The sequence below is a fragment of the Echeneis naucrates genome, chromosome 3 (assembly GCF_900963305.1).
Source record: "Echeneis naucrates chromosome 3, fEcheNa1.1, whole genome shotgun sequence".
Classification (NCBI taxonomy): Eukaryota; Metazoa; Chordata; class Actinopteri; order Carangiformes; family Echeneidae; genus Echeneis; species Echeneis naucrates.
In genome coordinates this window covers 14,671,328-14,696,358 of record NC_042513.1, presented here as the reverse complement: position 1 = coordinate 14,696,358, position 25,031 = coordinate 14,671,328, and the positions used below count along the sequence as shown (strand labels likewise).

Genomic DNA, 25,031 nt, shown 5'->3' with positions numbered 1-25,031 from the left:
GTGTTATAATTTCAGGGGTATTAATTTACATAAATGAATCATGTTGAACTTTGTCCTTCAAACCCCTTTATGTACGTTAGGGCTTCTGCTAAATTCCTCCAGATATAAGGAAGAAAACTGTCGCAATCCCGTCACTTGTGCGGTGGCATTGCAGTCTCAGCTCCTGCAGAGTCGCATGCTGCCTGACATGTAGTACACAAACAATAAAAATGGCTTGACTTTTAATTAACCAGTCACAAACCAGATGGAGCGACAGCCGCTGAAAATCAAAACAATGGCACTGCAGTGAGCAGACAGCAGGTGGGTAGACTCGATATTTACTATGAAGCATCTGAGAGATGTCACAAACACTGGTACTTATTTATCCGAATGGCCATTTGTAGGAAACTACCTTCTCCTGTTTAATGCCTGCTTTATCTGCCCCCTCCACGAGGTACGGTGGATGCTTCAGGGGTCCAAAAGCAGAACTGACGTGGAAAAAGCTAATTCAGAGAATAATCTGCAAGACTCATACCCCCCTGTAGCTTCAAGCACATGCTCAATAATCTTTCTCTGGCTGCGGCTGCTCTCACTGAGACTTGGTTCTCAGCTTGGTTCATAGGCCTTTATTTCTTCAGGCTCTGGTCCTATGGCCCAATTCTGGCTCATTTACAACACATATTACTCTAAATAAAATCTTCTAGCTGTGAATCAGTACATAAGCATAGCTGTGATCATGCTGGATATGGAATTTGATGGGACAAACTCTGGCCGTGGAACCAAGGTGTTTAGTGGTGCAGAAGTGTCATTTTACTTTCGGGGCAGGGGGTTGTTGTAAAATACGAAGTACATACAGTCAAGCTACACAGTAGAAAAAACTAGGTCAAAACTAAAGGCCATCAACCTACCCAAGAAAATATGACTGCACAGTAGGGAGCGTGGTCAAAAAATCTGTAAAGTCTGTGGCACACAGGAAGTGGACTCAGACTGCTAGTCCCAAGCTTCACACTTTCTCCACAACAGTGTCACTAATCAACAATTTCCCATCCTTTATGGCTGCGCTGACTTCTAAAAAGGGAAAGTAAGAAGTAATACTGTGAGTGCGCCTCATTTCAGATAACAATGTGTTCACAGTCCAACCCTCAGTGGAATCTCTTTTTTCATCCTCAGTGAGTGAGCAGTGAGCAGAGGTGGGCACAGACCTGTGGTGGCCCCGGTTTGACTTTAAAAACAGAGCTGACCCAGTTGGCTTCAACTGTAGAGGTGACCTTTATTAACAGTGGAAAACATCCTGCACACATCTCATGGTGTGCATAAGCGACCTGAGCATAAGACACACTGAGAAGCTCTTGTGTGATGCATGCATGTAACTGAAAACACAATTAAGTAAAAAAAAAAGGAGAAAAAAGGAGAAAAAAAAAAAAGAAAAAGAAAGAAAACTGCTTTCATAATGGCAAAACAGCTTCACAGGTCCAGTCGAAGCCTGTTTCGTGTGTATTTTTATTAATAACTGATCTATCCGTGCAGTAATTGATAATATGTTGGATGTTTCTGGTCTGTACTTCTTTCGTTCAGATAATCCTGATGAAAGATTAATCATTGTGTATTAGAAACTATCACAGGCAGACGTGGGTCAGGATGTGGTTGGAAACACCTGCCGGCTTGAAACCATGATGAAAAAAAAATAACCTAACAAAATCCAGAATAACACATTGACCCATGTCTTGCTCATGTTGACTCTGAACTGCTTTGAGTATTTCCTACATGTAAATTGAATGTGTCAATGACAAATGTTTGAAAAAAAAAAAATAAAGAGAGGAAATGTACAGACTGGACTGTTATTGTGTGTGTGTGATGTGAATTGTGTCTGAAAGAACAAGCTGACAGGTTTGAAGCTGCAGAATTTCATTCTTGATTTTATAATCTGAACTGCAGCACCACTTAATGGGTGATTTTAGTACATACAGAGAGGGAAGGCGAGAAATAAGCTCTCATCATTTTGTGTGTACCACTGATAAATTTAATAACATCAAAGCTAATGCAAACAGTTGGCTTAGTGTCTACCGCGAGTGAACTTTATTTTTGAGTCTATTGATATATTTTGAGGTGTTTCCTAAAACAATTTAATCTATGATTATTATTTGTATTTTTCTAAGGCTCTAACATTTCCTCATGTATTTTTCTTCTTTGAATATCTATTTCTGATTTCCAGTGTTTGGTGTTTCCCCTGGGCAATTGGAAATATAAAAGAAGTGATACAAAAATGTCAACTTGGATCGCCAAAAAATTAAATTTTGATGAAAGATTTTGTTACTAACAGCTCATAAAAAAATGTAGTTTCTCAAAATATTTTAATATTTCATTTTGCATTGGGTTAAACTGACAATACCCCATAGAGCAGAGGTCTCCAAATCCAGTCCTGGATGTTTCAATGCTCCAACACACTGGATTCAAATGAGTGACTCCTGATCAGACTTCAGCAGAGCTCGATGACGAGCTGATCATTTGAATCGGGTGTGTTGGAGCAGGAAACATCAGTGGCCCTCCAGGACCGGAGCTGGAGGCCTCTGCCAGAGAATCTCTCATACCAATGCAATCATTTTTGCCAGGATATGGAGGGAGAAAAAAGTATTTCTTGAGTTTGATTTCTAATATCTAATTAGTCAATCAAGAGCAGAACTCAAACCTCCAAATACTTGAAATGAAACAGGAATAAACTATCCCGGAAAATGCAAACCAAAACCTTAAGATGAATCAGGGAGCCAATGAAAAATTATGTTTTCTTTTGTTATCTGATGTATTATATTTAAATAAAGACAACTGCTCCACAAATACCATTGAAAGATCAGTTTATTACTATTTTTTATTTACAGAAATATTTCAGGTGGGTTCGGTCAGGGGGCTTGAGTGATGATGGTGTGTGTGTGGGGCTGAATAGACAGACATCACTTCTTCTCAGGAACCTTGTCACCTGCTTCTAGTTTGGGTGTAGCCTCCTTGGGCTCTCGGTAGGCGGGAAATACCTCCCAGGGCGTGTTCAGGTCAAACTTCCTGAACTCCTGTGACAGCTCCACTGGCTCGGCCACCACACGCTTCATCTCATCGTCATAACGTACCTACAGAGGGACGTTCATACCGTTGAGGGACTAATGTCGTGGTCATACCATGAATTTTAAAGGTGGGAGAGTTTTCACCCAAAATCTTCAGAGTAAAGTAAATAAGATTTTATTTGGAGAGTGTTGAAATGAATAATGCAATCATTCCTCAGAAGGAAATGTTTTCAGTCCAGGCCATAAAATATTCCTTCACAGACCAACTTTCAGGGATTTTCAAAGCCTGTGGGATGCCGGGATTAATCATAATGAGCATAAAAAACAAAACAAAACACAAAACTAACTAAAAATCGCAGGATCCAGCAGACCTGGAGATCTGAAGTGTCTGGGCACAATCTCCATTCTATCTGTCTCACTGATATCCTGCCAATACTACATTTATCTAGAGGAGGAAACATGAGTCACGCGTAGCTGAAGCTAAGTAAAGCTTATTGCTGCAGTGAAAGGACGGGCTACTGGCAGAACTCACCTCTACGTAGCCCGACAGAGGAAAGTCTTTCCTGAAGGGGTGGCCCTCAAAGCCATAGTCTGTCAGAATACGCCTCAGATCTGGGTGGTTGGCAAAGAACACACCGAACATGTCCCATATCTGTATTAACAAACACACATATGCATGCATTTTTATTCTCAGACTAAACCAACAAGTTTTGTTTCAGTCTTGCGGTCAAATTTATCCCAAACAATTTGTAACAATTTGTAACAATTTGTAAATTTGTATTTTGCTTCAGTCCCATTTTGCATGTCTTCTTATCACGTCAGTTGAATGTTTCTTACGTTGAAAAAAAAAAAACAAAAACAAAACTCACCTCCCTCTCATACCAAATGGCAGCCATGTGAACAGGGACTGCAGAGTCTACAGGTGTTAATTCATCAGTGTACGTTTTGACTCGGATACGAGAGTTGTAGCGCAGTGACAGCAGATTGTAGACAATCTGTGAAAACAAGACATACATCATTACAAAAATAGAGACAAAACAGCTCGTAAAGAGCATTTGGGTTGAGAAGAGAATGTGAGTTGTGGGAGAAAGCAACATTTACTGCACAAACTATTTGTCCTGTAAATGATCATCACTGCCACTGGACAACAGCAACAGCTCGGTTTGGTACATTTTCGGTACAGAAACATTAAAAAGAAAAAAAAAACCAAAAACCTTCAAATGTAGAAAACAGAAAATAACAGTACTCAATCGTCTTTTGGCCCTATTTGAGCTAAAGCTACAACTTTAGCTGTAGTAGGCTGGTCTGTACTACATGATAAACAAGGTTGGTAAGATGGCTCGACAACATACAGGGCTTTGTGATAGTGTTCCATCACCCGCAGGGAACAAGGAGAGGCGAGTAGTTATGCTTTGTTTTAGTGTGGTAACAATTGTGGTGCGTTCCACACACACGTGTATTCATCCTGGGGACGAATATGCGTACTGTTAAACCCCTAGAAGTGGAGGAAGCACCCAGATGCAGAGGTTAAAGCTTCATTCATTTCAATTCTGTGCATTTTTTTTGTTGTAGTTATAGATGTTTTGTTTGTTTTAAACTCTGGGTCCATGTGAGACAAGTTTAATAAGTGATTGTGTGTTCACTTCTTGGCTTTATGGCTGCAGCTCCCTCTATTTTCAGAGCAATTGCAGTTTTTGCCCCTTGACAGGTAATGGACCATTTTACAGTGTCTGCCCTGTGAGAAAGATTGCAGCACGAATAAGGCTGAATATTGGCATCACCGCCCATTGCTGTGTTTATCAATAAAAACCTGCATGAACTGCAGTCATTTGACTGGGGCCTTTACAATTGCAGACGAAAGCTTCACATGACCCATGGTTTACTTTCACTCATGAAGATTTAATCATCAGCACTAAAGATTTAGTCACTAAATGTTCATCTCATGAATATCAAAGTCAAAAACGAGAAGTCTGTGGAAAGAAATACATTTGAGCTTAAGTACAATTACCAAAGAGCATGTTAGTGACACATATTGAATCAGATTTGCGTTTCATTGCTGATGGACACTGGAATTTAAAATAACACAAAGAAATTATCCCAGGCACAAGGTCGAAATAATAAAAAATTTATCTATATGATTGCTAAGTTGTCCTGAGAAGTCCTGTGCATCTGTGTGAGGTTGTAAGGATAGAGAAAGGAGGAAGACATTTCCTCCTTCGTGACAGCCTTATCATATGACAAAAGATAGAGGGCAGTTGTTTAAATCTTCTCTATCACCATGTTTCGGGGGGAGGGCTGTATGTGTGGTAACCCAGCTACCTCAAAACGGTTCTGACGTGTTGGGATGTCAACAGCAGTCAGGTCAATCAGGTTCCTGAATTGGGCATTGGTGTGGTCCCTGAGGAAGGTCAGCACTGGGATCACCCCATCAGGATGGATCATCACTTCCAGCTCATTGAAACAGGTCACCTACACACCCACATACACACATTTTGAAGTTATCTGCATGTTCATAAACTCTAAATTCAACAGGGCTGGCTCTGACACCATGTTCATCTACTTCCCGGGATGAACTCAGAGCTCTGGTACTAACTGACCTGGACCTGCTGGATGTATTTGGGCATCATCTCAGCCACATACTCCCCAAACGCTGTCAGCTGGTTGTGAGTAACACTATCTTTGGGCCTGACGGTGGCTGAGTAAAAGACAGAGAAAATTAGAGCTTTATAATGGTTGAATGATGCAGATATTTGTACTAACATTTTAAAATGGGTTATAGCATTTTAACTCTTTAACTCTATTAACTCTTTCTGTTTGTTAATGACTTATTTACTGTGATGCTCCAGATTTTGCCATGGATGTGATATATTAAATACACAGTCAGAGTGAGATAGCTGAAAAGTAGATAAAGTGGTCTGCCCACATGTTGTTGCTCACTTGTTCCCTCACTGTATTTATTATAAATTGAGTGTATATACAAAAGTCTCAAAAACTGAACTGGATAAAAAGGATTTTGTGTTCAGTGATCAATCAGGACATTTATAGTGAAAACTGACAAGTCAAGAGGCTGTTTTTCATCTGCAGTTACCAGACAAAGAATGCAGCCTAAAACTGGATGTAAAATTATGGAGTTCATAAAATCATTTATTTTACTAAGCACAGATGATAGATGACATTAGTGGTCCAGCCGGTCTGTCTGACTGATGGTCAACAACCATTTCATACTAGCTGTTGCCTGCGGCATCAGTCACTTTCTACTTACGGCTGGTCTCGGTGGTAGAGCTCTGCAGTCTAGTCTGCTGCTGGAGGAGACATGAAGTCCTTGCAACTGAGGAAAAAATTGTGATAAAAGGTGAAAAAACAAATAAACAAAATATGAAGACAAAAAAATAAATCCACTGAACTGCAGATGAACTGGGGGATGAAAAGCAGGAAGCCAAGGCTTTTTGAAACTGAATGGAATTGAATTGTTACATTTCATAATTTTAACATATTTTTTTGCTTTTACTTCATTCTTATGTTTTGTAAAAACCAATATCATTTCTACACAGATAAAGAATATTGACAGTTGCACAAAATGTATTTCTTATCTTAAGATGACTTTAGTTCTGTAATTCAATTGCTTAAAAAAGATGATCCTAATTCATAAAGCTTCAGCAGGTCTTAAAGTCTTGACTTAGCTTTCTTCGTGAAAAGCTTCAGGGAATACAAAAAGATTTTAAACGGATCATCCATTAGTTTGTTCCCTGCTGGTTTTTCCAAATTTTAAGGTTTGCATGCACTTATTTCTGAAAACAACATCCACGTGATATTTGTTTTAAGCATCACATTCATGTCTGAACCTGCATGAGGCCCTTCTATAGAGTTGCAGCTTTTGGTCACTTAATTGATTAGTCATTAAAGTTTGAGGATTCACACAAAATTCAGCATTTTCTTCCTGCAAAGGATTTGCTAAAATAAAGCATTTGATTATGTTAAGTTGGGAATGAGGTAAATACACTACTCAGTTCTATCTGATTTCCACAGAACAAAGACAAAAACCAGTGGAAATTTAGTACGTGTTACTGAGTTAAATTTTTATTCAAACCACTTGTAGCCTTAAATCCACTTTATCATAATTGTTAAAAACATTTTGTTCTTCTAGCATATTGCAGGACAAACCTAAATGAGCACCAACATATTTCCTGTGTGTTAGCTCTATACTCAAAAATGAAAGTGAGAATTCTGCTGATTTTTCTGCCTAACTTATTAAACTGCATCACTAAAATCTGGAAAGACTTTGTACACTTGTTTTCCCCCAAGTCATGCACTATTACTTTAGCAGATATTGCAACAGTTGGTTTCCGTTATAATATTTTTGCAGACACAGTTCACTTGAGAAAATATAGGTTTAGGAAGCGCTTTTTGTGGGGTCTTCAATCGCACTATGCAATTTACATCTGGAGAAAATTATTTCACTGTAACAACATTAAGCTAATGATGCTGACGATGTACATCAATGTTGTGAGTCACGTTTTTCATAAAAACGGCGCTCCTTTTCTCGATATAGGTAACATAATATAATTATAAAGCTTAAAGTCGCTGTTTCATGACTCTCTCCTCTGAGAGGCTGCTCTTTTCTTGCTGTTGCTCAAACAATTGCATACACCTTGTTTGTGCATTCCTAATTATTACTATAGCTTATAAGTTTTACTGATAGTTATCCAGTCAATCATGTTTTATTTTAAAAATACTGACCCATACATACTGACTGTGAGCCTGAATCGTGTAAAGCTGATCCTCGTTTGTGCAGGTCTGTTACAGTAGATGGGTTTACAAAATGAACAAAAAAGTTAAACAAACCCAGATTTCATTCACCCAGGACACTCCTGCATCACTGTTCATGTTTCCTGAATTAAATCATGTGTCAAAAACAATAACCCTGCAGGCTAATATTAGCATTAGCTAGCACTAGCTCGAAGGTCAAAGCTCAGACGTTTGACCGCTAAAAGGACTAGGTGTGGGTTTCAGCTGAAGTGAAACCAGGCCGGCTCTGAGTGGCTCGGTACACCGAGCAGTCCGTGGAAACATTAAGGATTTTCTGGTGGACTTACTGTTAAAACTCCTCCCGAGACCTCCGCGGACAAACCGCACCAACGACGCCGCCATGTTTTTCCCTGTGTCCGTGTATGACCGGCTGAGAGCGGCCTGTCGCCACCTGACGGCCGGAGGACTAATGGGCCCGACACACCGACACGATCATTACAGCACACTTAATCATTATCATTATTATTATTTAAATAAAATACGAATTATAAAACTATCATTTTAGCTGTATGCGGTAAACTAACTAATAACAACTGCTCAAGTACTTTACTTAAATACACGTTTCAGGTCCTACAGAGACATTTTCTACACAGAAATTAAAAAGACTTCAAACATGTTAACATATAAAACATGTTGTTGTGTTATAAAGTCATGGTTCCTGTTAACAGGGGGAAAATAGTTTTTTTTTTTTTTTGTACCAGTCTGGTAAAGATACTGAGACCAAAAGATGGAGGAGAAAAGTATGATATTGTACTGCTGTAGTGTACATTTGAGTTTAGTTGTATGCCAAATAAAATGTTATCAACCCAAAGAATATGTAGTAAATATGGTCAGTTTCCCTCAGCCCTGGTAGGTACATGTATGGATTTGTGTGACAAACAGCTCAATTCCCTTTGAGACATATGAATCTCTAGCACACAAAATGCATTCATGAAATAACGGTACCTAGCATATTCAGGAATGCTAGATTTGGAAAAACAGTACATTTAAAATGAATCGAAAACCCTCACAAAGTAGGAAATGTTAGCAGAAAAGTCATCTACTAAGAGCTCATAAACTTGAAGTTGACACCAGATGGTTATTATAGACAAATAGTGCAATGTTCCACATGAAACACAGAAGCACAGGGTGGGGGTTGAGATTTACTGTTTTGTGTTCATGTTTTTGTTTTTGTTTTGTTTTTTTAAGTCTGGAGGCTTTGAATATGAGATCAACTGTAATCACTACTGATAATATTACTATTTAAAGATCCAGGTCTTTACTGTACTATTGTCAATACTTTTTTGAGCAATAAAAGAAAACTTGATCAAATTAGGAACATAAACTTCATTTATTGAAGACTTTTTTCATAAAACTTTAAACTTTTTATTTTTTAAATTCTTTTTCAACTAAAATGTTGAAATAGAATAATCAGTTAAAGAGAACTAAACAGCAGTGTTTTTTGTTTTTAACAGTCATTGCTGTTGTCACCCTGACTCACACACACACACACACACACACACACACACACATAGTTGTAACCATAAAATTCAAAACACCATATTAGACATCTTTTACAGATGTTCTACCTGGAGGTGCTGTGGCTACACACCCACAGTGACCCGTTATTACCGGACTGAACGAGAGATTAATGACGTTACCTTCAATCATCATTATAAATGAGGGTGCTTAATGTTTATATCCGACATGTAACTGTTTACTAAATCTGACTCTGTGTTTAATGTTTATATCCGACATGTAACTGTTCACTAAATCTGACTCTGTGTTTAATGTTTATATCCGACATGTAGCTGTTTACTAAATCTGACTCTGTGTTTAATGTTTATATCCGACATGTAACTGTTCACTAAATCTGACTCTGTGTTTAATGTTTATATCCGACATGTAACTGTTCACGAAATCTGACTCTGTGTTGGCGCCCAATTTTCATCCTCTGCTGTAACCATGGCAACAAAGTCGCCTGTTAACCGGGTAGCGAATCTTGCTAACTGGCTGGCTAGCATTACAGCTAAGACACAGCAAAGTAGAAAGTGGGACCAACTTTGGTTCAGCTGACTGATTATTTGACTGGTGAGTGGTAACAGCATACCTCCTGTCAGGGGTGGACAGTAACAAAGTAAATTTACTTGAGTATCTGTATTTTACTTTTGAATATTAGGCACCGTATCATAATACTAACCATATTAAGCCAATTACTAAAACAGCCGGGTTCGGAAACTGAATCGTGTCTCTCTGGTCTGGTCCTGTTTACCATCTGTCTGCTAACTATCTGCTTTTCCTTGCACACCATCCCTCCTCACCAACTGCCCCTCTGCCCCTACCGGGAATCAAACCGACCGACTTGGTGGCGTAGCGCTAACCACTACGCCACTATGCTACGCAGATGGAAAAAAAATCGGTAGATCACCATCCTCCATCTGTATTTTTCATTTCCATCCCAAACTGGGAACTGGGAAATAAATGACGAATATCTACTTTATTTATTCTGAGGGAAATTCACTTACATGCATCACTCACACAACAGACAAACACTAAGACACACAGAGACATGCTGCCTCACCTTCACACTGCAATCTGCTTTCCTTCCAACATGACAGACAAACAGCTCATTTTTGTGGAGATAAGATGATGAAAGGTCCACAAACAAAAAACAGGCTCAGCAATGGGGACGTATATTGAATTGTATGCTGATACTTGTGGCACATGAGATTTTGTGCTAAAACAGCTGGTTAATATCCACACAGCTCCACTTTAGGGGATCAGACTCTGGGTCTTCTGTCCTCAGTCTCTCATTCACATGTGGCCGCTGGTCAGTGTGACCGGCCTGAGCATTCCCCTTTAAGGAGGTGGGCTTGTGGGTAATGTGTGACGTAGTCAGCACGTAGCCGTGTTGTGTTGTGTTGTGTGTACGCTTGCAGAAAAGCGTGTTTGTCCCTCTCTCCTGTGAATGGTGTGAGAAGTAACTCCAGCTGTAGCCTCTGTAGGCTTTATAGGCAGTGTGATGAAACTCCTAAAAGTCCTGTGTTGTGATGCTGAAGGAAGTAAAGAGCTGAATAAAGCCGGTCCATGTGTTCAACTACTCCGCCTCTCCCCTTAGCCCGGACTGCTAGTTACCATGGTTACCAGCGTCCACGAACCAAGCTAAGGTGAAACAGACTTAGCTTTATAGCTAGCTACACTAGCATAAGCTGGGCTAGCTAAAGTGCGGAGCCGCGATTCTAACTGACTAATTCAAGTACAATCATAAAAGGAGGCAGAGGAGGAAGTAGACATGGAGCACACAGGACAGTCTACTAATCAAGGTGAATAGAAGAGACAGCAACATGAGGTAGCACACAGCACAACCAGCAGAGACCGGACCCCCCACAGACCACCCGGAGTTTGAGACTGTGCTTCATGTATCCATACAAAATATTGTTTTGTACAGACTAGAACCTGGACCAGACCCCCCCAAAGACTAGAAACTAGACCAGAGGTTTCCAAATCTGGTCCTGGATTGTTCCTGTTCCAACAGCCCTCCCCCGGTAAATCACGTCTATGACACTCACTATCCTTTGGAATAACTGAACGGTGCTGGTGCGTCACTTGCGCACAGTTCTTGAGTTCCTTTTCAGATGTTTATGTTTTGCATTATTAAAACAGCTTTCATGCATGTATACACAAATGTATTTGCCAGTAATAGTTACGTATAAAAAAAGAAAGGAGTATAAACACCAATTTACTGTTTTCATTGAACATATATTTTTTAAATGATCAGGCACCAGAGGACAATATACAGAAAAGTCAATAACCACGAATCATGTCATGTCTGTTTTGCTGTGTCACTGCAGATGCGTTATGTGTTGATTCTCTGGTTGGACTAGGATAATGATCTAAAATCTAAAATAAGAAAGCACAAAATGTCCCTCTTAAAATATGCTTGAGCATATTCAGTTTCACACATTTTAGAAATAAAATCTATGTTTTAATAGGTTTTAGTTAGAGTGCTGAAACTAGAGTCAGGCAAAGACAAAGAAAAGAAAAACATGGTTTTAGTCACTGAGCTCTGTTGACACTTATTGTCACTTTGAAATCTCAAGTATTCTGAAATGAAAATGCTCAAAGTACAAAAATAATGTTTAAGAGTGTTCCTTGGCTGTGGCAATGAACTAAATGCTAAAATCTGCAATTTGCAAATAAGAGCTTTATGAATTAGTATTAAAAGCATGGTTTGGTTTGAACAGCTAACATGTTTGGCATTTATTATTCAGTGGGCGTACATTTTAAAATGGTGGATTGATTGATATGATTGCTATGAGCACAGGTTCACTTCAGGTCTTTGTCTATTTAAAGAAGGCTTTGAGTCCAGTCTTTCTGCTGCTGGCAGGAACATGATGAAGGTCGATCAGTTGCCTTGCACTCTCAGCTTGACTGCCCACACACCTGCTGGTAATATTTTCTCAGCATCTCCAACTGAGCAGCACGCACAAGGATGTGGGGTCGTACAGACATCAGCATCTTACAGGCCTCCTCTGGAGTCCAGCAGTGTAACTGTCAGGGGAAAAGAACTATGTCAGAGAGAAAATATCTCTGGCTCAATGGCTGGACAGAAACTCGTGAAGCCATGGCTGTCAGGTTTAACCATCACATTTCAACATGTATTGCTAATTCAAACCAGACCTTTAGTGTGAAGTTGCTAAAGAAAATGAAACATTTTTAATCAGTGTGTTAGCAGAAAATTAAAGGGCACAGTCTGTTTTTGTGCTTTGTGGCTCATTTACCTTCAAGGTACAGTACTATACCTTGCTGTGAGGTCCCGTGGAAAAATGGTAACACTGTGCCACCATGATTCGATTGCTTACTGTGCTTTTTATATTACCATCCCTCCACTGCAGCTCAGTTACTGTAGGGATGTTACACTGCATTCCATTACACTGTAGTTGGCTTTTATTTTAACACTTTATGCGTGAAACATCTATTTAAAAATTATGTCTGGGGTTGGAGATGATAATTCAGCCTCCTTGCTGTTGTGTACTGACCTTGATGAGGTAAGCAGCAGCCAGGGTGGCGCTGCGGGAGCGTCCAGCCTTACAGTGGATGTAAACACTGGTTCCCTGTTCTCTGTGCTGCAGGGCGAACTCAACGCCTCGGTGCAGGTTCTCCAGGCTGGGGACACCGGTCAGGTCAACAGTGCTCAGCCTCAGCTGTTCTACCCCTGCAGCCCGCCACTCCTGCATCCAGCATCAAAAGCATGACAGAGGTATTTACCTTGCAATATGTAATGGATGAGCCAGCCCTGTCTTTTCACAGTGTTAAAAAGCAGTGCGTAGCTCAAGGTAGTCCGAGTCTCCACTTAGTTGGCATCTATAGAGAATATGTTTATCATGAGATTCGAAAACTGTGGTTATCTCACACTTCGAGATTAACCATTATCAGCCCCTGTTCCAAAAGTTTGGTTACTGCTAAAAGACCATACAGTCTGCAGGTAGACCTCCATGTGGTCTTTGATTCTAAATCTGGTCTAGGTTCTATATAATACTGTGAAAGTATGAACCAGCTCAGTGGACAGAAAAATACACACAGTCTGTATTCAGAAACTGAGCCTGAACTGTCACAACAAAGCAGTCACTGAAGCTTTATAATAAATATAATTTCATATTGAAAATTTTTTATTGAGTCAAATTAAACTCATAAAAGATATACGAAATAAAAATATACAATGTTTAATATAATGAAAGATATAATTATTGTTATTTACTGCCAAATTAATAGTAAATGCATTCAAGAACCAAAGGTAAACTCTGCAGATATCTTTTTTTGTTGACGAGTCTAAAAATCCACGACAAGCAGTATATTGTCATATACCATGCAAAACAGAAAAGAAGCTGGAAGGATTGACAGGAGTTTGGAGTATATGTATGCTATAATAAAACTTTAACAATGACACGCTGAAAGTTGGTCACCAAATACAACAAATACTCACTTCACACAAGACACTTCTCTATCTTAACATTCAAGAACGTCCAGAGAAGTAATGTAGACATACCTCAGCTGAGTTGCAGAAATATTTAGTCTCGTACATCTCATTCATGGTGATGACCCCTCGAATGTTCTCTGTTTCTACCAACTGTAGAGCAGACAGAGAAACTCATGCTGATTACAAACTTTTCACTATGCATATTAAATTGATGTCCCACTCAGTCTTCTTTTGCTATTCTACGTTAAGATGGTTTAAACTACAGTTTCAGCTTTGTGGTCCGGAGCAAAAAACACTTCTTTGGGCTTAAATGGAAAACAAAAGAGGACTCTTCATTTCCATTGATAAAAGCTTTGACAACTATCGACTTGATTTCTAAGTCTTAACCCAGTAACCGGGATGTTCAAACCATTTGAAACAGAAAGAAGAAAACCTAACGAGGATCAGTGGTGCCAATTGAATTTCCCTGAACTTCCCCCTCAGCAGCCGAATCAGAAACAGAAATCAGAGGATTTAGCGCGTAGTTGGACGTGTACTGTAGTAGATCACCCGAAGCTTCCTCTCCCAGCCTCTGGACCGAGATAGAGAGACTTAGAGAGGCTGCTGTGATCCGGTCTGACCTGTTTGGTCATGGATCTGAAGGGCAGAGCTCCCAGGACCACCGTGTCGTCCACCCGGTCGAACCAGCGCCTGGACGACACCTTCTCCATGACAACATTGTAGGCCAGGGTCGGGTAGAAGAGCAGCCTGGCCAACGCTGCGGACATGGCTGAGCTGTCTGAGGACACCGGTACCGAAATCAGCTTGTCATCGCTGCCTCGGCCCGTCTGTGAGGCTGTGCAGGCTGTGCCGAGCTGTCTGAGGACACCGGTACCGAAATCAGCGTGTCATCGCTGCCTCGGCCCGTCTGTGAGGCTGACCGATCAGCCGGATAACACGCTCCTCCTCCTCCGGAAGCCCGCCCAGCGCTACACACCACTTCCGGCGCGGATCCTTCACAGTAAATTCCCCTTGACTTTTATTCTGATAGTCCCAAGGTCGTCCTCTATGCCATTGTGTTTGTCACAGCTTTTATTTAGTGCCACGGGCTATAAGCACAGAGGACACTACTTCGTAGTGGCCTCTGTGCATAGCACGAGGCACTACTTAATCTTGTCCATACTTATTATTCTTCTTATTTCTAATAATATTATGGACAAATGGACAAAAAAACAGTATTTTTACGGCAAAAAATTCCAAAATACACATCGAAAGACATTTGCCTGTCCGTATAGTAAACTATGTGATATACCATAATATTAAAGTTGTGCCTCAGACATGTAATAGTATATAGACAGTGCTCTGGGATGTAACCCAACACTTAATGGACTACAGGTGTAGTTAACACTGTGCTTGGATAATACAAGCACCCCTTTAACACGCAGTGGTCCTGTGAGTTTACAGTTTAGATTAACTAGATTGATTAGTGTCTTTACTGGTAATAGTCTGCCAGGCTTTCACTGGATACACCTCCAGTTCTTGCTTGTTGTGGGGTCTCTGTCTTTAGTCTGGTCTGGAACACAGTCCAACATGATTGAAATCAGGTGAGGAATTTGGCAAACTGAGTGGAATCAGCTAATCAATTTGTTCACCCTGGAAATGCCTTTGGTGGTTTTGACTTTATGTTTAGGACCATTGCTCATAGGCACATTTACATTCATCCATTTATTCTCCCAGCAGCAGTGGACTCATCTGTGTTACTGTGCATGCTTGAGCTGTTAGCCTCATGTTTTAAAGCTTGTTTGGGCCATTATTTTCACTTTTTCCGCAACAATTCTATTTTAATAATTTCAATAAATTCATTTTTATATAAATGGTTTATTCTTCTGTGCTGCCTTTGAGGTTAATCAGTGGTTTGCAACATGTGAATCTATAGTCTTTTCTCCTTGCTGCGCAGTGTGCTATATCTCATAGAGTTCTGACAATAACAAGGTAAATCTACTCAAATTAAAGCTAAGATTTCACATTTGAATATTGTGGACCATCATTTTATTTTAAATTGAGAAAGAATATGAAGAATAAATGTGCAATTGTCCAAATATGTACAGTCTAGATATGGTGGAATAATCTAAACCCAAAGCCTGGTGGAGTCATTAATAAGTTAAGAAAAACCAACGCCCCTGATGGACTGGCGACCCATACAGGGTGTACCCCACCTGGCTCCAGCATCCCCCGTTAACCAGAAACAGATAAGTATTTAATGGATGAATGAATGAATAAATGAAAAACCAAAACCTACATCTGGTGATCAGATCCAAGCAAAGTGAAACCCCCAAGCCATATTGGCGTTACATAAAGCCAACCACAGTTTAACCCTAACCCAGCACTGACTAAACCTAAATGACCAGAAATGATCTGAATTGAAATTTGCTGCTCTTGGTGTCAAGGTTTAATAAACATCCCTGAAGACTCAGACTGGAGACAGATTCGCAAGTGTAGTTTCAGGTTTTCAGACTCAATTTAAATGTTGACTTCTATCGTTGAACACATTGTAATCAACCACCCCACTGATTTGATCTGCTTGGAGAATGAGTCACTGTTTGTTAGTTTACATACAAGCCTTATGACATTCCGGTCCACCAGGGGAATCTGCTGGCACTAAGGTCACAGTTTATCTACTGAAAAGATTTTGTAATCCATGCTTTGGCTCCCATTATATACATTATATTGCTTGTTCATGGCTGACCCAGAAATATTTTGCCAACTTTAGGTTTTGTTGGTGAGCTTTTTTTCTCATAGAACATACAAATCAGATTTAGGTAAAACTGAGTGAGCTGAAGTTTACTGATTAAAAATAAAAAGTTGCACAGTATTTACTCTCACACACAAAAATAACGCATTTGGCACAACAAGAGACAATGTGAGTTTGGTCAGATATTTATAAGGGAAAAGATTCTTTCCAAAGCAAATACCTTTAATATATTTTGTCATGCTTTTCCAAAATCAGCCATGATAGTGTACTGAATCCATGTGATTTAACTATACTTGAACTGCTGTACAGCAATAATGGATGGCACATTTTAACATCTTAATCTGTTTAAACAAATACATTTTTTAGAGCAGTCAAGTAGAAAGAAGAGTACAGAGGATACTGAAATATATACACAGACATTTAGGTATAAAAACAGGGTTTGGAAGGAACAGTGTGAGTATGTGTAAAATTACACACCATGTGCTGCTATATTTTCTAAAAACAAAGTGCAAAGTATTCATAAAACATTTGGCCTGTAACCCCAGATTGCATAACTTCAGGAGGCTCAATTTATAAAAAAAATATGAAAACAAAAACAATACTGCAGTACTAGATGCAGACAACCTTTTAATGCCTCAGTAACTGGCAGAACCAGAGCCAATTTAGTGTTAGTTAAACTTTTTTTTTTCCTCTTTAGCGACACTAAGAGACTGAGCACAGAGTCAGTTATCGGCAACTGATTCCTTGTCCTTTGTTGACTTACTTGAAACTTCATATATTATTACCTTAATTTACACATAAAAACAGGTAGCAGTGACTGGTAGTTGATCTATCTTGCAGCAGATCAGGACTTCATTGGAAGGACTATGATACTTTAGCTGATGCAGGGATCAAAGATTGGTACTGGTGGAGTTCAAGACGTTGTGCTGGACCTTGGTGTTAGAGGCCTTGGACAGGTCTCGCTGTGGAAACACAAGAGTAGCTGTCAAAGTTGGTTCCGTACAACAATGGCAACTATACAAGGAAGACGAAAGACTACCATCATCCAAATAAGCTCTTATCTTTTGCTAATCATGATGAAACAACACACTGAAGAATGTTAACATGAATTAGTGAGAAGGCAATCACACAAACTAACAGATAAACAAGGCTTCATCAAATTATCTACCTTCTGTTTAAACGCAGTGAAGTATTGGCTCAACGTACGACACCATCTTGTGAGTCAATATCTTGTTGTTTGGTCATTTGCTTCTCAATGTACACGTCTAGTGAGAGTTGAGAAATACTCTCAGGGCTCTGAAGTAATGCCTGTACAACTAACACCCTAAATTGTCCACAAATGTTATATTCATAGATTTAATCTTGCAGCCCTAATTTTGGAAGTGTAATTGAGTAGACCATTGGATTTTTGCATCAATTTTGGTGCAGTTAAAAAACACAAAACAAATGTGTGACCCGGAAACGGAAAAGCGGTAGATGGATGGATGGATGCTATTGATACAGAAATCAAAAACTACTGTAAATCAACAGAATAGTTTAAGTGGACTTGGTTTGGCGTAGGGTGTTGGAAAAACTTCCCTCAGCAAAAAAAAGGACATGTCAGGAGAAGTTGGTGCTGCGCTACACACGTCCACCTGCGTAGTACAGTCTGTTAATAACACAGACTGTACCGCACACTATGACAAACCCCATTTTCCTCTAAATGGGACCCTCATTTACATAATATATTAAATTAATGAGCATTATAGTGTACTGAAGAAAAGTTGGAAATAGAGACTGACACCAGGAAAACACTAACTGAGCTAATAAATTAAGTGAGAAAGGCGGTTTTCAGAGACTTCAATAAAATATGACTTTGCTTTACAAACAGAAGAGTCCTCCCTTGATTTCTATGGCTAAAAGTAAACATTGAGTAAGGTAACACTAAAGCAACATGCCAAAGCTGTGAGCTGAGTAATCATTCCTTTGATTAGATGCATGCAATTGAGATTAAAAGATTAGTAAGCATCAAACCAGGTTTTAGTGGTCCAAACACACCTTGACTGAACAGATTCAGTGTTGACCAAGTCCCTCTATAATATAAATTTACATCATTAGCATTTGTAAATCACCATAAAATGCCTATATCACATTCAAATGTGTTGTGGCACTGAAAAAATAAATAAAATAAAAATAAACAAAAAAAAAAAAAGAGCATTGCAAAAAAATTTGAGACAAAAGTGTAAATTACCACAAATTCTGAATATGTGCTGGCAACAGAAGCTATGCTGAAGTTACGTTGTGGACTGGCAGGTGTCAGCAACGCACCCCTCATCGGGCTCCCCTTGAAATGGGCCTCGTTCTCCTTGTTAAAGCCCCTTAGCTGTGGGTGGGGGGGCTTACTGCTTCCTGGCGTCCGTGTTCCTGAACCCTGAAGGACAAGCAGCAGGAGAAAAAGGTCAGAAAAGCAGGGACCAGTATTCTCTTTAATGCCACAACAGTAATAATACATATACAACTTGTACTGAAATCTTTAAATGAAACCAACCTTGTTTGCTGAGAGAGGTGGGCGGGGTACAGGTGAGCGACAGACAGTCCCACCATAGACAGAGCGCATGGTGCTGTTGGAGGTGCCACTAGAAATACTGGAAGTTGCGTTAAACTGATGAGAGACAAAAAGAATGTGTTAGAGTCAGCATGCAAAGATCACTAACATAATTATATAAATCTATAGGTAAATAATAAAGAAATAAGAGAGTAATTTCCTTAGTGTGGGGGAGGAATTTGAATTGAGTTTAATTCAACCTTAACTGGAAATGTGAGGCAAAAACATAAGACTTTACCATCCTTCGTGTTTTATTTGGTGTGTTAGTGCCCAGGAATCTGCGCTTAGTTGGGGTCCGCACTGCTGTGCCATACAGCATATCTTCCTCAGTCTGTTTGCTCTTCTTCAGTTGCTGTTTACAGTCAGTAAAGACAAGTGTCAATATACTTCTCAGAAAACACAAAGAATAATGCTAGAAAGGCAACTTATTTACCCGTTCGAGTTTCTCCTTTTCTTTCTCAATTCGGTGCAGCTCCCACTGTTCCTCTACATACTGCAGAAACTTCTGGCCATTCACAAGAAACTGCCGACCCTCTTCACTTTCCCATGTGTCAATTTGGGCTTTCAGTTTCTTTTCAAGCTAAAAAACAAAAACACAATGTCATGACTGTCAATGCTGAAGTTATCATTGGTATGGAAAGAAAAGCTGGTGGCCTTAATGTCTTACCTTGGGCAAGCTTTTATGCAGCTCAGACCTCTGTTTCTCCTCTTTGAGGAGATTCCCTCCTCTGTTTGTGAATCTAGTTGGATCTGTGGCTTTTTTCTAAGAACAAAAAGATTAAAGTTTGACATTATTACCTTAATATTGCATTTCTATCCAATAAGCAGCCATACAACCAAAGAAGGTGAAGCATGAAGCAAATAAAGTGCTACTCTGATAATGATAACATTAAAAAGGCTTTCTTTTTTTAATGAAAGGTAAAAAAAAACATTTTGTTTGTTAATTATTAACTTGTCAGTGCTCTTTGGTGGAAGGACAGGGAAATTTCATAACTTCCAACTGCTGTTTGACATCTCTACAAAGCAATTTCCTGTGGCTTATCAGCTTCCAGACAAATTGTTAGAAATATATGAGCAAAAATAGAAAATCTGTCAGTACAATGGCTGAGAGCAGCCAGCTCCACTTTCTTCAGGAATCTGACTGCCTGATAATTTCTGCCTCACACTTTTCATTTTACTTCATTATTCCATTGGCAAATTTCAAATTACTTTTATGGAACACGTGTTCTTGATGCTGACCTCCAGCTCTTGGAAGAGTCTCCAGCTCTCTTCCCATTGGTGAACTCCCTCAAAAAGCTCTTTGTGATCTTCATAATGCTGCTTCAAGCGCAGGATCTCAGCATCGTGCAGACTCAACAGCTCCTCGGTAAAATCCTCTAGATTAGTCAGTTACAGCTTTAGCCTCATCACCTGTACACTCATAAGTATGAGTAAGTTAAAACCAACTAAAACTGAGCAAGTAAACCCACCGCTAAAGTATGGCACAAAGGCCTGCCGCTGGTCAGTGCTGAGGAAGCACTTTTCCCAAAATACAGCGATCTCGGAGCGGATGGCGTCTGTGACGTTGCGGATGTTCAGCAGTTTGAGCTCTTCCAGGCGCTGAACTTCTCCTTTTAACTAAAGAAGAAAACAGCAACCAGTTATCCCAAGTTATCAGTAAAGTGCATCTTTGTGTTTCTCTGAGAGTTTTCTCACCACTTCAAGGTTCCTCCTCTTGGATGAGACCATGTGTTCATTAAAGGTCTCCCTCTCCTCCTGGGGAATCTGCAGTCGGTCCCACAGTTGCTGTATCTTCTCCCTGTGAGTCTCACATGCCGCCTCATTCTCTGCCTTACGTTCCTCCAGCTGCAATGTCAGTGTGGAAGGAAAGTGGCAGGAGTGACTATGTCCATTGGTTTAGACTCATCCGTTCAACTAAACTGGTTGGCAGACCTGTGCTACTTTTGATACACATTTAACTGGATAAACATGATCATCAAACCCTTTTCCTGTATCGTTAAAGGGCCTTAAGTTTGACACAGGCCCTATATAGGATTCACAGAATTAAATCTGACCCTCCTAAGTATACAGAAACACACAAGAGCTCTCCTAAATCCGAGGCAGCGAGGACCATGCACTACACTCCTGGTGATACACCTGGCTAATGTCCGCTCCCTGGCCAACAAAATGGACAAACTGCTGCTGATGAACTCCAAGAACTCAGACTTTCATCTCTCCGCTGCCCTGTGCTTCAGTGAAACCTGGCTCACTGAGCACATCCTGGACTCTTCTCTCCATTTGCTGGACTTCCAGCTTTTCTGAGCGGACCAAATCACAGAGCTCTTGGGGAAAACAGGGTGGGGTGTGGGGGCGTAATGTGCTTTTACATCAACAAAAGGTTGGTGTACCGATGTCACAGTATTGAAGAAATCATGCAGCCCTCACTTGGAGTCCCTTTTCATAAACTGCAGACCTTTTTTATGCTTTGGGGAAGTTCTCCTCATTTATCCTGTTCAGTGTCGACATTCCACCTCAGGCCTGTGTAACAGAGGTGTTACAACACCTGGCTGACCAGGTAAGAGACGTGGAGAGAAAACATCCAGACTCCCTGCTCATCATACTGTGGGATTTTAACAGCGCAAACCTCAGCCAAGAACTCTCTAAGTACAGGCAGCACGTGTCCCACCAGGAACACTAGCACTGTGGACCATTGTTATGTTGCTCTGAAGGACTCCTACCACTCTGTTCCCCACGCTACATGGTCCATCTTATCCTAACCTACAGGCAGAGGTTAAAATCTGCAAAGCTTGCAGTGAGGACGGTGAAGAGACGGACTGCTGAGTCAAAACTGGAGTTACAGGCTTGCTTTGACTACACTGATTGGAGTGTCTTTGAAACTGCAGCGATGGATCTCAGTTTCTGTGAGGACTCATGTGCAGACCAAAACCTTCTGCACATACAACAACAAACCGTGGTTTAACACCAAACTGTGGAAACTGCACCAGACCAAGGAGGAGGCCTACAGAAGTGGAGACCGTACCCTGTACAATCAGAAATCGGAGCGGCTAAAAGGAGCTCCTCTGAGAAGCTGAAGTGCAAATTCTCAGCCAGTGACCTTGCTTCAGTGTGAAGAGGCCTGCAGGACATGATCAATGACAGGAGCCCATCTCCCCACCCTACAGGGCTCAAACAACTGGCAGAAGAGCTGAACAGCTTCTACTGCCAGTTTTCACGTTTCCCTTAACATGTACAAGATTGAAACACCAGAGTCACATTCCCTAGTATATTTACACATACCTGGCAATAAAATCTGATTCTGTAACATATATTATTCTTGACTATATTACTGTTGTACTTCCGTGTTTACAGATCAATTCTCATCTGCCACTTTTGCTGGTGATATCTAGAGTCAAGTCAGACTAAGACAAAGACTTGAAGGCCTTTTAATGTTATGCTGTGATAGTATTGGAAAAACTCACCTGGCACACAAGTAGCTTGAGAGCTGTAATATTATCTCTGGAGAGACAAAAGGAGTTCTCATCCTCACAAACCACATCCTTCTCAAAACTGGTCTCAGGGATGTGGTCCAGCTCCTCCATGCAGAGGGTGATCTGCTTTTTGAGGTCCATGAATTCAGCATGTCTCTTTGCCTGAAAAGTAAAAGCAGCAGACCCTCTAGTGAGAAGACAGATTAGACTTTGTTAGTCAAAAAGATACTACAGTGCCTTGGCCTCAGTCATGAAGCACCAAATGTCACTGTAGTTGTGTTTGGAGCACAAAGAATTTTCAGCCCAAATAGAGATAAAATGCCATGGCTTTATAAGGTTTGATTTGTCCATCACTTTCTGACTACTGAAGCACAGAGAAGACTTCTCTGATTTGGTCTCTGGAGACACAGTGACTAACCTTCTCTACTTTTTGGTTGGTGATATGCTGGCCAAAGTCCTCCAGTTGCTCCAGTGACGGCACAGAGTCTGGAGTGATGCCATAAGGCATGGAGCAGAGGATGTCACACAGGTCCTGGTCCTGCTCCAGCAGAGCCTTCAGCTGCTGCATCCGCCGAGTCTTCTCTTTTGCCAGAGCCTCCACCTGGGTGCGGATGTTTTTCTCTTGTTGTAGCATGCTAATACCTTCCTCTTCCTGAACATACACAGAAGAGAAGAAAAGAAATTCAAGTCAAAAAAAGGATTTTCTTAAGCTCTTTAAGTATTGTTAAAGTCTGTAATCTGTAATAAAATTGTTACCTCAAACATAGCCAGCTGAAGTTCCAGGCAAAGTTTCTCCATTTCTGTCCTGCATGTCTGAATGCTGCTTATGAGTCTCTTCCTCAGAGACTCCTCTTCTTTGATCATCATCTCTAGTAAGCTCTGGTGGCCAAACAGTCAAACAAATCAGCATATGGAGATGAATATGTGCAGTTGCTCTACAGTTTCCAATATATTATTACTGTGATGGTCAGTCTGGAGAAGATAAATGCTGGTCTTTGCAAACCAATCATGTAAGTGTATACTCTCAGTCATATACATTTATGTAGTAACAGTCTGTCTTTGTTGACCAGTCACCAGAGGTCTCATGCTACAGTGTATTCATGGCATGCAGAACTCTAATACTCTCCAGTGGCCTAGTTTCACTGAAGAATCCTTATGTTCCTGTGTTAGGACCCCCCCCCCCTCTTCCAAAGAACACACCCATCCTTAGCTCTTTCATTCATGCACCTAATTCTGGGTAAAGCTTCACCCCCCATCGCAAACCTGTCTTGGCCAGAGAGCAATCTCAGACAGTTTGAACTAGATCACCGCTTCTAATCCCTGTGCTTCACACATTTCAGAGGTACTTTAAACTGTCTTTAAATTCACTGTGTAAATCTAATGCAGACTTGATGCCTGGGTTCAGGTTCAGTATGATGTTTTTGTGTTAGCACTAAAAACAACAACAGCAACAACAATGAATTCCCACTTCTGTGAATCTGATCTTTAACTGCGTCAACAGTTGAATGTCCAACGCCCTGTGGCAGCAGACAGTGAATAAAAGGAGGATCAGTCATGTCAGTAAACTTTCCCCTGGCTTTCCCCTGAGCTGTCCGCTCACAAACCGACTCCAGAGCGGAGGCGGCGGGAGGTCTGACATCATGGCACCTTACTGTCAATAACCGAAGCCTGACCTTGATGTGGTTCTTGACGACGTTAGTCCTCTGTAGTCTCTGGTCCTCAGGGATACCGATCTCCTCCCAGATTTCCTTCAGATGGCACATCGCTTTATTCAGGCACGACACAGCCTCTGCTGCGAGCACCTCGCTGCGGGACAGACCGGGTCAGTCCATGTATCAACACTTTTTTTACATGACACAACACACGGAGATCGTTGGTGCAGAGCAGACTGCTGTGATCGAGCTAACCGACGGCAGCGTTAGTTTAGCTAACCGCTTTTAGCCGTTACTGTTGAAACAACATCGTCTGACACGGTCCCACTCTGACGATTAAAAAAAAAAAAAAAAGTCTTTTCTCTTACCTCTTTCTCATCGTTGAGTCCCACACAGAGCTGTGTTTATCGGTTCTGCAGTACGAATGACCGACACCTGCCACAGACTCGGGGCTGAGCTCCGCACCGCCGTCTGCTCTCAGTGCAGTCCGTTTGCACACATTTCAAAATACGCGCAGTCTGCTCTGTGATTGGCTGCCACGGCGGGAGCGCTCGATGTGGTACGCTGAGACCGACCGCCGGGGCGGGGCGCTTCTTCGAGCCAGTCAAGAGATGGCTTCGCCCATCGCAGACCAGCTCATGAATACAAACAAAGACAAATATTGGATCGTCTCACTGCAGAGTTCATTTCACCGTGCGTCTGTTTTTCCATTCATTTCATTCATAAATTGATATGAGGCAAGGTTCTCCACACATACACACACACATCCAATTTGCAACATAATCATAAAAAAACAGAACAGGAAG

At 40.8% G+C, this 25,031-nt stretch overlaps 3 protein-coding genes across 6 annotated transcripts; all 3 read right to left on the bottom strand.

The window, feature by feature from the left end:
* Positions 1-2,820: 2,820 nt before the first annotated feature.
* Positions 2,821-8,199, bottom strand: ndufs3 (NADH:ubiquinone oxidoreductase core subunit S3). Its single transcript, XM_029498452.1, has 7 exons — positions 8,123-8,199; positions 6,292-6,357; positions 5,627-5,724; positions 5,349-5,498; positions 3,899-4,024; positions 3,562-3,681; positions 2,821-3,095 (listed from the first exon to the last, which is right to left on the bottom strand). Exons 1-7 carry the CDS (start codon positions 8,175-8,177, stop codon positions 2,925-2,927), a joined length of 786 nt encoding a protein of 261 aa, XP_029354312.1. The 5' UTR covers positions 8,178-8,199; the 3' UTR covers positions 2,821-2,924.
* A 3,360-nt stretch (positions 8,200-11,559) lies between these two features.
* ptpmt1 (protein tyrosine phosphatase mitochondrial 1) lies at positions 11,560-14,731 on the bottom strand. The gene is made up of 4 exons (XM_029498469.1): positions 14,412-14,731; positions 13,861-13,941; positions 12,854-13,045; positions 11,560-12,365 (listed from the first exon to the last, which is right to left on the bottom strand). Exons 1-4 carry the CDS (start codon positions 14,556-14,558, stop codon positions 12,237-12,239), a joined length of 549 nt encoding a protein of 182 aa, XP_029354329.1. The 5' UTR covers positions 14,559-14,731; the 3' UTR covers positions 11,560-12,236.
* A 1,965-nt stretch (positions 14,732-16,696) lies between these two features.
* prc1b (protein regulator of cytokinesis 1b) lies at positions 16,697-24,699 on the bottom strand. 4 transcript variants are annotated; one of them, XM_029498298.1, is made up of 15 exons: positions 24,594-24,699; positions 24,247-24,379; positions 23,330-23,452; positions 22,992-23,225; positions 22,565-22,735; positions 20,802-20,951; positions 20,576-20,723; positions 20,346-20,482; positions 19,774-19,869; positions 19,540-19,686; positions 19,345-19,458; positions 19,050-19,163; positions 18,753-18,932; positions 18,560-18,594; positions 16,697-17,484 (listed from the first exon to the last, which is right to left on the bottom strand). In XM_029498298.1, the coding sequence occupies exons 1-15, from the start codon at positions 24,602-24,604 to the stop codon at positions 17,436-17,438; spliced, it is 1,842 nt and encodes a 613-aa protein (XP_029354158.1). In that variant the 5' UTR covers positions 24,605-24,699; the 3' UTR covers positions 16,697-17,435. The 4 variants fall into 4 exon arrangements, with proteins under 4 accessions (XP_029354158.1, XP_029354161.1, XP_029354159.1 ...); XM_029498301.1 differs by having other exon boundaries at positions 18,830-18,932; XM_029498299.1 differs by lacking the exon at positions 18,560-18,594.
* Between the last annotated feature and the right edge of the window lie 332 nt (positions 24,700-25,031).